Source organism: Jaculus jaculus, chromosome 18 (assembly GCF_020740685.1).
Source record: "Jaculus jaculus isolate mJacJac1 chromosome 18, mJacJac1.mat.Y.cur, whole genome shotgun sequence".
Taxonomy (NCBI): domain Eukaryota; kingdom Metazoa; phylum Chordata; class Mammalia; order Rodentia; family Dipodidae; genus Jaculus; species Jaculus jaculus.
The window spans coordinates 17,680,419-17,693,100 of NC_059119.1; the positions used below are offsets into that span (position 1 = coordinate 17,680,419).

General features: G+C 43.2%; 1 protein-coding gene across 31 annotated transcripts in view; it reads right to left on the bottom strand.

Moving 5' to 3' along the window:
• Positions 1 to 12,682, bottom strand: part of Kcnma1 (potassium calcium-activated channel subfamily M alpha 1) — a 757,466-nt gene that overhangs the window by 20,371 nt on the left and 724,413 nt on the right. For all 31 annotated transcript variants that reach the window (XM_004657971.3, XM_004657965.3, XM_004657975.2 and 28 more), the window contains one exon: positions 11,288 to 11,418. In XM_004657971.3, the coding sequence (XP_004658028.2) occupies positions 11,288 to 11,418 (131 nt within the window). The remainder of the gene's footprint in view (positions 1 to 11,287; positions 11,419 to 12,682) is intronic.

The window sequence follows — 12,682 nt, forward strand, 5'->3', positions numbered from 1 at the left end:
AACACATTTTATAAGCAACAGTAATTGGACATCCTATTGGACATAATAATAGACATACAGACCAGTGGAATAGAACTAAGGTCCAGAAATAAACCCACAAAAAAAAAAAAAAAAATCACCAAGCCAGGATGACTCAACACTCCTGTAGAAAGCATAAGAGGAGTGTCAACTGAGTTTGAAAGGATGACTTTACTCTAAGAGGTTACAGGCAGCTAAAGTGCTAACCATTATTGAAGTATTTCAAATATGTAATAACTTACTTATTTTATTTCATTAAAATACTCCGGGCCTGGAGAGGCGGTTCAGCCACTAAGGCCCTTTCCTTGAAAAGCCTAAAGGCCTAGGTTCAATTCCCCAGTACCCATGTAAAGCCACATGGACAAGGTGGAGCATGTCTGTAGTTTGTTTGCAGAGGCTAGAGGCTCTGGTGTGCCCATTCTCTCTCTCTCTTTTGCCTACCCTTTCCTCTCTCTCATAAATAAATAAATAAAGTAAAAAATTAATTAAAAATACTCAGACATAGACTAGCTTTGTTAAGTATAATTTTAAAAAATTAATTTTAAAAATGAGCTACTTGGTTGTAAAATACTGGTAAAAATATAGTAAATGAAAATTCAAGAGACTTTTGTAAATATTATTTAAAAAATAAGTGTGAATTTCTAAATTGATTATTGAAAGTAAACAAGGAAACAAAATCATCTATTATATATCATTAAAATTATTGATGAAATTTAGAAAAATGAAATAGGGGGATGAAGAATGGAAATAAAGGCATAAAAATTGCCTGATCTTATAGAGGGAGAATTCAAGAGGTACTAGGATTTTTCTTGGTAATACTAATTTTGAGTATCTATATAGAAGGTCCAGGAACCATTAGCTAGAGATAGAAGTAAAATGGAAAATTTAAACAACACTAGAAAAAATAATAAGCTTATAAAACTCAATCTATATAACTTAAGGCAGAGAGTAAAAATAATAATTATTAAAGAACAAGTAAAAGGAGGACTAGAGAAATTGCTCAGAAGTTAAGGCATTTTGCCTGCAACGCCAAAAAACCCAGGTTCGAGTTCCAAGGACCCACATAAGCAAGATGCACAAGGTGGTGCATGCATCTGGAGTTTGTTTGCAGTGGCTAGAGGCCCTGGAGTGCCCATTCTCTCTCATAAATTCAAAAAATTTTTAAAAAGAACAAGTAAGAGGAAGAATCATGATGCAGAATTATAGAAAACATTGTATGTAATAAAACTAAATATAAATGAATTAAGTAATTCCACAAAATGGCAAAGATCTTCAGATCTATTCAACAATAAGCAATATCCAACTAATATTTAAAAGAAAATTTTTTGTTTATTTTTATTTATTTATTTGAAAGTGACAGAGAAAGAGGGAGGGAGAGAGAGAGAGAGAGTTAGAGTTCCAGGGCCTCCAGCCACTGCAAAAGAACTCCAGATGCATGTGCCCCCTTGTGCATCCGGCTAATGTGGGTCCTGGGGAATTGAGCCTTAAACTGGGATCCTTAGGCTTCATAGACAAGTGCTTAACTACCAAGTCATCTCTCCAGACCCCAACTAACATTTTTAAGTGAAAGAAACAACAACAACAACAAAAATAGTAAAATGTAATTTGTGAAAAATATGAAATATTATACTAAGTTACCTTTATCTTTATAACAGTTATAATTTTCAATAAAACTGCAACTTTTTTGTTTGTTTGGTTTGGTTTTCTTGCCCTAATCCATGCTGTCTTAGAATTCACTATGTAGACTCAGGATGGCCTTGAACTCATAGCACTCCTCCTAACTCTGCCTCCCAATTGCTGGGATTAAAGGTGTGCACCACCACACCCAACAAACTTCTAAAAAATATTTATTTATTTATTTATTTATTTATTTATTTATTTATTTATTTATTTATTTATTGGAGAGAGAGAAAGAGGGAGAGAGAAAGAATGGGCACACCAGGGCCTCCAGCCACTGCAAACGAACTCTAGACACATGTGCCCCTTGTGGATCTGGCTAACATGGGTCCTGGAGTATAGAACCAGGATCCTTTGGCTTTGCAGGCAAATGTCTTAACTGCTAAGCCATCTCTCCAGCCCGCAAAAAACTTTTTAATGGACAAAATGTGGGAGAAGCAAAAATATCAATGTCCAGTACTTCAAAGATTTTTTTAAGTATCTTAAATATCTAGCAAGTCAAGCTAGAATAGAAGATATTTGAATTTTAAGAAATATTTGGACTCAGAGATGGCTCAGAAGCTCAAGGTGCTTATTTAAAAAGTAAGGATTATTTGAATATGACACACACATTTATTATAGCTTGAAGCTGAAAATACAGAGGCAGGTTCAGAGTTCTTAAATGCTCTTATGATTAAATACAAAATAATTATGATAAATAAAGTTAAGCATGAAATAATTATGTTTTATAATTCTTTTGTTGTTGTTGTTGCTTTCGAGGTAGCCCGGGCTGACCTGAAATTCTAGTCCCAGCCTGGCCTCAAACTCACAGCCATCCTCCTACGTCTTCTTTATAAGTGCTGGGATTAAAGATGTGTGCCACTATGCTTAGCCAGTCTTTTATTAGTCTTTTACCCAAGAAAGTCAGAGTGATAAAATATGAAAAGATATGATAATGAAAAGCAAGAGGATAATTAATGAATTAATCAGTCCAATAAATAATCCCTTGAAAAACATAAACCAGCGACAAGTATAAATGACAGGAGGTAAAACTAGAAGTTAGAGGACAATGTAACTTTGAACAAAAAAGTCTTTAATACTACTGTTCTGGAAGTTATTTATTTATTTATTTGTAAGGGGGGGGGGGAGAAAGGGAGAGAAAGAGAAAAAGAATGAGTGCATCAGGGCCTCTAGCCACCGTAGATACCCTCCAGATGCATGCACTACTTTGTGCATCTGGCTTGATGAGTACTGGGGAATTGAACCTGGGTCGTTAGGCATTGCAGGCAAGTGTCCTAACTGCTGAGCCATCAATCCAGCCCTCAAAGCTATAACCCACACCATGCCATCATTTAAGGAAAGCTAGCAATTATTAGGAAAAAATGAGATTCTGTGTCATATCTTATGTAACTTATATATTATGTCATTTTTTTTTTTTCCTGGTAAACATTCTGATATGTGTCTAACTAGGTTCAATATGGACTTTAAAAACAACTGGACTCGATTCTATTAGATGTCCTTTGGGAAGAGCCTTATATTTTCCTCCCTGATGTAGTGACTTTTGAAGATTTCCTCAGTTCTGTAGGTAATATAAGAAGTTCGATCCATCGTCGAAATTGAATAGACACAGAACAGGTGGGGAGTGCGGGGGAGTAGGAATATGGCTCATGGTTTAGAGTGCTTACTGCTCAAGCACAAGAACCTGAATTTGATCCTTTACTCCCATGTGTAGAAGTCAGGCACGGCCACACACGTACTGAGATGAGACAATCCCTAGAGCTCTGGGGAGCAGCCAGCCTAAAATAGCCCGCGCTCCAGGTCCAGTGAGAGACTCTGTCTCTGGGAAATAAGGCAGAAGATGGAGCAAAGAGGTCAGCTAATGTCTTCCTCTGGTCTCCACATGCATGTGCCGGGAGGTGTGTGCATCTGCACACATATAACATTCACAAACACACAGCATGCACTACATATTTTTAAAAAAATAACAAAATGATCAGAATTGAATTGGCAAATCTCTTTTCTGGGCCAAATGAGGTCCCGTCATCTGTTCCTTTTCTTAGTTTTTAAAAAATATTTTATTTTTATTTATTCATTTGAGAGAGACAGAGTCAGACAGAAGGAGAGAGAGAATGGGCGTGCCAGGGCCTCAAGCCACTGTTAACGAACTCCAGACATATGCGCCATCTTGTGCATCTGGCTTCCTTGGGTCCTGGGGAATCGAACCTGGGTCCTTTGGCTTTGCAGGCAAATGTCTTAACTGCTAAGCCATCTCGCCAGCCCCTGTTCCTTTTTTTTTTTTTAAATAAAATTTTATTGGAACCCAGACATGCCTAGTTGTTTACATAATACCTGTAGTTGCTTTGGGGCTCGACACCAGGCATTGAGACTGAGACTTTATGGCTCATAAGAGGTGGAAATGCTCACCATCTGGCCCTTTGGAAAGTAGGGGAAGCAAGACAGAGCAGGCAGTTGGGATGTCACATCTCTACACGAAGCAGGGGAGGGAACAGCAAGGGGAGCTAGCTCTCAACACCCCCATGGTATGGACTAATAAATCCGGGGCCTGTCCACAATGACACACCACCTCTAACAAGGCTCCACCTCTGAAAGGCCCCACAACGTCCTCAAATTGTACCAGTTGGAGACCAAGTATTTAAAATACATGATCCTATGGCGGCTGGCATTTCATATTTAAACCACCACACAGAGGTTTACAGGAGCATGAACAACTCAGGTACCAGAACACCCATGTCCAGAGGGCAACCTTCCTTGTTTGGATGACCCCAACATTCAGATGCAGATTCCACTGGGCCCTGCAATGGACATGTTCTGAATATGTGCCAACATCTCTTGTCATCTGAATGATTTGGTGCAAAGACAGTGCCTTCCCTGGTAAAGAATGGTGAGCGGTGTGGTTAGGGCGGGCGCCTACCCTACCAGCTGCTCAGAAGTGTTTGAGGAGCACACCACCTTGGGTCTTTCAGCAGAGGAGCTGGCTCTTCAGCATCCTGGGCTGGACCAGTCACCAGGACTTCAAATGCCGGTAATCAAAAACCATGTGGCAAGTGTGGCAGCCAGAAGGAGCCTCTCTGCAACTCACCTGAGTCAGTAGGTACAATCCTTTTCGGGCGCAACAGCATTGAGGAAATGCTGAACTGTAAAGTGTCAGAGTCTCAGAGCTCCCTGCCCATCCCTGCCCCTCCCTTACCACCCAGCCAAAAGTCAACGAGGATATAGCCAACCTGGCTCCTTCCCTGAGCACCATCCCTCCTCCCTTCCATGGGGCAAGTCACCCTGCCTCAAGGTCATGGACATAAGAGTATCAGATGCCATTCTTGCTCTCTTTTCTGACTCTCTTTCCTGAAGTCAGGTGCATGCTTCTCTCTCTCTGACTGTATCGCTTTCTGAATCTTTCACTCTCTCTACCTCTCCCTACATATGCATCTCTCTCTCTCTCTCTCTCTCTCTCTCTCTCCTTTTCTCTCATTATTTTTCTTTCTTCCTCTCTCTTGGCTCCAAGTCTGATCCCCCAGCAGCACCACTGCGTGCACAAGTCCCAGTTCCTTCACCCACACTGAGCATGTGCATCAGCTGTGGGCACTGGCAGCCCTCCGTTCCCTCTCCCACCTCTCCTGACCTCTGCCTTCCCTTTTAAACCACCCAGCTCAGAGGCGCTAGTAATTTATAATAAATAACCTCTTATACACACACACAAAACTGGTCCCAGAGCCTTGGTATTGGGACCTCTGAGAGAAAAGAAGATTACAGAGCCTAAGGAGCGTCTTTGTCTCCTATGCGAATGCACCTAGAGACTTTCAGGGACCATGCTCACAGCCTTATGAGGGACTCTGATGAGAACCTGCAATCGGCAGGATTAGTCTGTAGAGATCCTGGCAATGGCTGTTCTTGTGTCCCATGGGTGATGGGGTGCAAAGGACAGCTGAGTTAGGGTCCTGTTTAGTGCTGCACCTGCCCAGGGAAAGGCTTTCTTTTGGAATGGAGCAATATGGCGCCCTGGATGTGAGTATGGTATGGTTTGGAATCCCACTTACCACACTGAGAAAGTTGCCTAACTTTTCTACGGCTTAGATCATCCCTCGTCCACACAACAAGGTTGAAAACCATATTTACAGATTAGGGTTCAATGAGAGAATTTGTTAACTTTCCATATGCAACTAATAGTCACTGGTAGCTTATTAAAAAAAAAAAAAATCTCAATGTCTCGGTGCAGCCAATTTGGAAAACCCCTTTTCCCTGTGACTCTTGGTCTCATTTCTAATGTGGAGAGGTGGTTTAGATCATGTGTGAGGCTTCGTTGGTTGCTACAGTTGGGTGAACCTCAGCTCTTGTAGGGACACAGGAAACCATAGAAGACAAGAGCGAGGCAAGGAATTGCACGAGGAAAACATAAGCCCGCAGCGCCACCTAGCACGGCGCGCTGCGCTGGCCCTAGGCACGGAATGCGCCTCCACCTCGCCTGAGCTGCCTCCTCGTTTTATTTTTTTTTTTAAGCATAATTACTGGGAGCTTATGTTTCACAGTTAATGCTGTCAAGCCTTTTAAACTAATTGGTCTTTTATAGAAAATTTAACTGAAAATTAACACATCTTTTAATAACATTGCCTTAACTTTAATGGCACTCTGCCTTTCGTTTATAATTGCTCCCAAATTGTCATTTTCCATGTCATAGCTGCCATTTTTTATATTTGCTAGTTTTCATGGTGTGGGTTTTTATTTTTAGTATTTTTCTTTCATGAGAGATGAGAACTATTGGAATGTTTTTTTTTTTTCCCCCTCTCCTATCCTGGTCTGACAGCAGGGGTCTGGTCCTGGGTCCTTGGTCCAGCAAAATGTCTCACTATGCTGTTCGCTACAGACAAAACACTGCTGCTAGCCCACATGCCTTGACGGGACTGGGGCCTGTCTGTGACCTTGTGAGCAGAAGACATGTCGGCTCTTGAATGGACTATAAGGATCAGGTCATGAGAAGCAAACTGTCTCTGAAATCACATGGCACTGGGTGGACTTGAGCTGATGGAGACCTTAGCCTTCTCTATAACACCCAACTGGAACTCGGCCCTTAAGGAAAGTACCGTGTTGACAGTGAGGCAGGTGGACCCCCGGGGACCAGAGAGCCACCATATCCTCCACTCTCTGTAGCATAAATTCAGTCATTCCTGATACACAGAGGCCAATTCTGTAAGAAGAGAGATGAAAGACAGAAACATTCACCCTGCATCCTTCAGGTTAACCTACCCACACCATCCCCAAGTCTTATCACTCTGAGGCGTGTGTGTGTGTGTGTGTGTGTGTGTGTGCGCGCGCGCGCACGCACGCACGCACGTGCACGCATGTTTATGTGTGAGAGATTGAGTAGGTGAACCCAGCTGTGCACATCCGTGTGAATGACAAATCTATGTCACTGTCGTCACAAAGTCGCCTGTATTTGTTTGGTGAACGACTTTCAAATACCTTTGCCTGACTATCCTCAAGTCATAAGGGATTGTTAATGGAACAGTCAGACTCAACTGATTCCCAGACCATGGGAAGCGCACGCAAGAGCTGCTGGCAATGAGGACCAGCAGCTGCAAGTCCTGAGTGCAGGGTGCAGTGTCAGGTGCAGTGCCATATCGGGCAAACCACCGTTCAAGTCTATGTTCCTTGAGGGACATCATCCATTCATGCTCATGGTCACTGCCAGCTGATCAGCACACTGCTGGGAAGTTCCCACGACACAAAAGCGGGGCTTTTCTTCTCTACGCAACACGCCGGCATGAAGAACAATGTCTGGTATTTCATACGTACCAGTAAATGGTTACGATCAATAGCAACATAAAATGCGTAGGATGTGCTAAGTTCCTCGTAGATCCCCTTGCAAACTAACCACTGGCTTATCTGGACAACCCATGGGATAGCTAGGATTATTACCCTCTTTTAACAGATGAGGAACCTGAGATCATTAACCAGAGGACTGGGATCTGTATCTGAGAAGTCTGCTTCCTAAGTCTATGGCACATCTTCTCAGTCCAAAGTGTGTCCAGGTGGAGCTTCAGCTGGAGTTATGGACAGGAGAAGTGGTGTTCCAGTAAATATAAGAAACCTGAACACTCACATGGAGCTACAGCTCTAAAAAGACAAGTCCTCCTTTCACTGTGTGTGTGTGTGTGTGTGTGTGTGCGCGCGCACATGCGTGTGTGTATGGAGGGGGGGAGAGCTGCAAGCCAGGATGATTCTGGAAAATGCATTTCTAAGTTATGCACTTTGTCTTAGAGGCATATGCCCATAAGGATAATTATCCGCTCTCTTCATGGGTTCCTGCCATTGATTTGTAAGATGAAGACACAGGCCATGCCTGTAACATCGCTATCTATCCCAGGAATGCCTGTGACGAAGGAAAACATTATTCTTTTAACAAATGAAGCAGTGAGCCACAGGAGTTGAGTTATGAAGGACAATATTAAGGGAGTGTTTAGACACGTGATTAAACGGCAGTTAGGAGAGGCGTGCTAGGAGAAGAGGGTCACTGACATCTAGCGACTTGTGTGGATGCTGTGATGGTCCTTGGGAAGGGATGCCGAGATGGAAGCTCTACCTCCTCCCCTGCTGTGTGGGGCACTTGCATCCTCTCCACTGAAATTCCTGCCAACCCTCTCATCCCTTCCAGTTCCTGCTTCAGTGCTTGACTGACTTTCTTTATTTTTCATAAACTAAACTTGGGTGCAATGCAAAGGAATCACAGGTAATACTTTGTCAAAAGCTCTAGATCTGGGGCTGGAGAGATGGCTTAGTGATTAAGGTGTTTGCCAGAAAAACCAAAAGGACCGAGTTTGATTCTTCAGGACCAACATAAGCCAGATGCACAAAGTGGCCCAAGCATCTGGAGTTTGTTTGCAATGGTTGGAGGCCCTGGTGTGCCCATTCTCTCCCCTATCCCTTCTCAAATAAATAAATTATTAAAAAAAACAAACTCTAGATCCAATAGGGGCTATTAAATCAGACCTCACTCAGAAATGTATGAGTTCTATACAATGAGAAGAACAAGGTTTGAAATCATTTGGTAGGGATTTTGACTGACATTTGACTAATCAGTGAGCCAGTTAATAAGCCTTGCTTCATTCATGACACTTAAATCTGGTTTATTCATATTATTATCTGAAAGATCAGACCAGATAGCTGAAGTGTCTGCACAGACCTGAGCCCTCAATACATAATGATGCTATGGATAGGATAAATACCAGACAGATACGAGATTCTTTACAGCCCTTTGCCCCGCGTTACAGTGCTAAGGAAATGCCACTCTCAGGCTCTTGTTTCCATGCTGCCCTCTCCCAGAGACTTTAATTTCAAGGGAGATTGGAAATGTCTTTTAAAAATAATCATTATTTTTATTATAATGATTATCATTATCAGCAATCAGTTCACTTTGATTTCTCACCTGAGTTCCCAAGAACTTTCTCCCTAGTGCTGCTATCAACAGACAGCCTTGCAATTCAGATTCTGATGTTCCCTGGGCTGGTAAAAGTGCTCTTGCTGTGCTGCCTGGAACTAAGGCTGACGCCATGAGCATCCAGCCTGCGCAGTTACGGGGTACGGGCTCAGTATCTCAACATTGGGCTGTCACGATTCTTAATATCATCTATGGAAAAGTGGCCTTACAAATGATGCACCTGGTCCTGCTTGGAGCACGTTGAATGTCTCTATGTACACAAACATCATCAATGTCATAAATTTGGGTTAAAAAGTTCTAACGTTATTTTGTAGTTCTGAAAAAAAAAAACAAAAACCATCATGAACAGCGCAATCATCTTTTAGCAAGAATGGTCTCTGGAAATCTTTCTAGTTAGGATCAGAATTCAAGTGGAGATTTCTAAAGAGAGACACTGAGGACTGCAGTAGACTGTGGCAGTGCTGAGCACCTGAGGTGGCCCCCATCATTCCTTCCTGCTTGCTCAGAGAATTTCCGTAAACCAAACCCAGTGTCACCAGCAGGTCCAAGGTTAGCTTCAGTGCTACTAGGTTTGGTCCTGAGGCTCCGGGAACCCAGGAGATCCTCCTTGTCCTTGTTGGCTAGGACAGCCATGGCCAGAAGCCAGTCAACCTTAGTTCAGTGAATGCTGTTTCATAGTCATTTTAAATCCATCACTGTTTCACAAAGGTCTGTTTGGATTTGAACTGCAGTTAGGAATAGAGAAGAACCTTAATTAGTCTTTAAAAGCTCTACGCGCCTTCTTTCCTCAAATAGTACACCATCTGGGATTAGCTTTAGTGAATAGATGGGAAATGCATAATTAGCATATCCGTTGTTTAACACAATCCAGAGAATCATCTTAGGTGGTTAGAAATGTGTGTGTGTGTGAAGCCTCTCTGGGTTGTGTTTATGGTTTTATCGTGCTTCATGGATTCCCCAAAGGTCAGTCTCCACCCAGCCTCTCTGTGTGCATTTTCACCACGTGTGAATCCGAGAGCTCCAAAATGAAGAGGCTCTTCTATGTAGTAAATAAAGACGCAGAGAAAATGCCTCACAACACCCTGGCTGTGGCCCATTCTAAATGCCTGGTTTTGCCTTTTGCAAAGGAAGATGGCTCCATTAAGCTGGAATGCTCTCTTTTAATTATTTGTTTGAGGTTGCAAAAATGAGAAAACAAATGCCTTCACCATTTGATAAGCACCAAGCTATTACAAAAACAAAACAGAATTAAAAAAAAAAAAAAACCTTCTTTTGATATTCCAGGCAGCCCACACCCCTGTGTCTTCACTACCATTCTGTCCCTGCCTGGTGGCAAAGGACTCCTAGCTCCATGCCTTGCCCTCACCCAGTTGACTGCTCTCTTTCAGTGAGGGCAGGGATTTAGGACTCGCCCATGGCATGCCATGCTCCCCACCTTCTGCTCATGTCCCCTCTACTTCCAAATCTTCTCCGCTTTACCAACACAGGCTCAAATCCATCCGCTTTCCTTCATCTCAATAAAGCATGACCCTAGCCCACACTACCACATCTGCTCCCTCAGACTTCCCTCTGCCTTCTTGCCAGCACAAGACATCTCCACGCAGTTGCCAGGGCAACTCCCTGTGGACATGAACCTGACTGTACCATTCTCCAACTTCAAGACCTTCAATGTCTCCTGGTTACTCCTGAGGAAAAGACTAAAACCGTGACCCAGCTAACCAGGCTCGCTTTGACACCCCCATACCACACATACACACACACACACACACACACACACACATACACATACACACACCCCAGACCTATGCATTGCTTCCATTGCTCTTAGAGTCCCTGTCTCTATAAATTCTCCCCTGTTATGGCTCACATCTTATCTAAAGAATATATTATTTCCTTGAGAAATCTTTCTCTGATCCCCCAAAACCTGGTTGTAAAGTCATAGCTTTCTTTGACTTCTTTATACTCTGACAAATTTATAATTAAATGTTTACTTGGCTGAGTGATGGGTGACTATTGGTCTCCCCTTCTAGACTGAGATGTTCATGCACTTCTTTGCCATACATAGCTCTAGCTCCAGCCCGGGTCTCTTCTACTGGAAGCTCGGAAGTGAGCTCTTGGCCCATGCCCTACCCTTTGAGTGAGGGGCGAAGGAGTGGGACCACTCACCGCACTCATGAGCGAGTCCAGGACGCTGACGGCAAATGCTGTCCCACATGCGAAGGGCTGTGTGAGGTACAGCTCTGTGTCGGGGTCATCGTCATCATCTTGGTCCAAAAACTGAACATTAGTATCATTCACTAGAAAAAAACATAAAATAAGCATTGGCACTGGGGACTCCGCATGAGCAGCAAAGCCAGAGAGAGACACCAGGTGACTGGCTTAGAAGCACTGAAGAGTGTCACTACAAAGGAAACAAAAGCACGGGGAGGCTACTGATGGATCTGGGGCTGTGGGACTCAATGGACTGCTGCTCTGGGATTGCTTAAGCTTCCAGGACCTGGAGAGCCATGAGGTCAGGCAAGCTTGCTCCATGGCAGGCTGCTGCAAGATTGACCAGTGGACAGTCCTGGCCAGTCCTTTGTTACTGTTTTAGAATCAGGACCAAAACAAACAAACAAACAAAACACCCTAGGGCATTTTTTTTTTTTTGGTAGCCAAGTCCTTTGAGAGGTGGACATAGGTCCATGATGAGAAGCCATGCTGGGATGGTAAGTTTAGCCACAAAGGAAAGAAAGCAGCGTATTCAGAGGCAAAAAGCAATGGACCAGGAGCATAGCCAAGGCAAGTAGCAAGGAATTTACCCTCAAGCAGGACCTGTACCATGCTCTGGGTAGTGCCTGGTGTTCTGAGACCCTTCCATCCAGGCCCACGCCCAGTGGGTCCTGTTGAGCCCTCAGGAGACCAGGGTGGGATGGATCCTGGCTGGCTCAAGCTGCTTGCTGGAAGAGCTCCTCTGCATTCTGAGTTATAGGGCTCCATCCACGTTCTCCCCTTCCCCTGCCAAACAGCTCAGGCTCGTCTCTGCTCCTCCAGCAGATAAGGCATCAAAGCTGTATTTCATTTCCATCTGAGGATCCCTCAAGGACTCCCTCTGCACACAGCCTCATACTGATGAGTTGTGTCACTCAGATGTCTTTAACTTATTAAAAATTAAATGACAAATTAATTTCCATTCCCATCTTGGCTTCAGAAATGATCACTTTAGCAGAAAAAAGTAATAGGGGAACAGTGTAGGGAGGAGGGGAGAGGGACACTCGTGGGTTCTGGAATAATTATGGTGCCTTCAGAAAGGGAACAGATGAGACTACCTCTGTCTGATGTCTCTCTAAATATATCAGCAGCTAATTCTTGTTCCTAGACTTATTGCTTTAATTTTTTTTAAAGGAGCTTCCTCAACAACTTTTCTTTTTTATATATAAAAAACTTTTGTTTGCTTATTGCATGAGTCAGAATAAATGATAATGGGATAAAAGGCTAGGCATGGAATTAGTTTTAAATGACACCACCCTTTTCTCTAGAGAATGACTCTCATGGAAGGAAACCTTTTCTGGGGTTTACCAA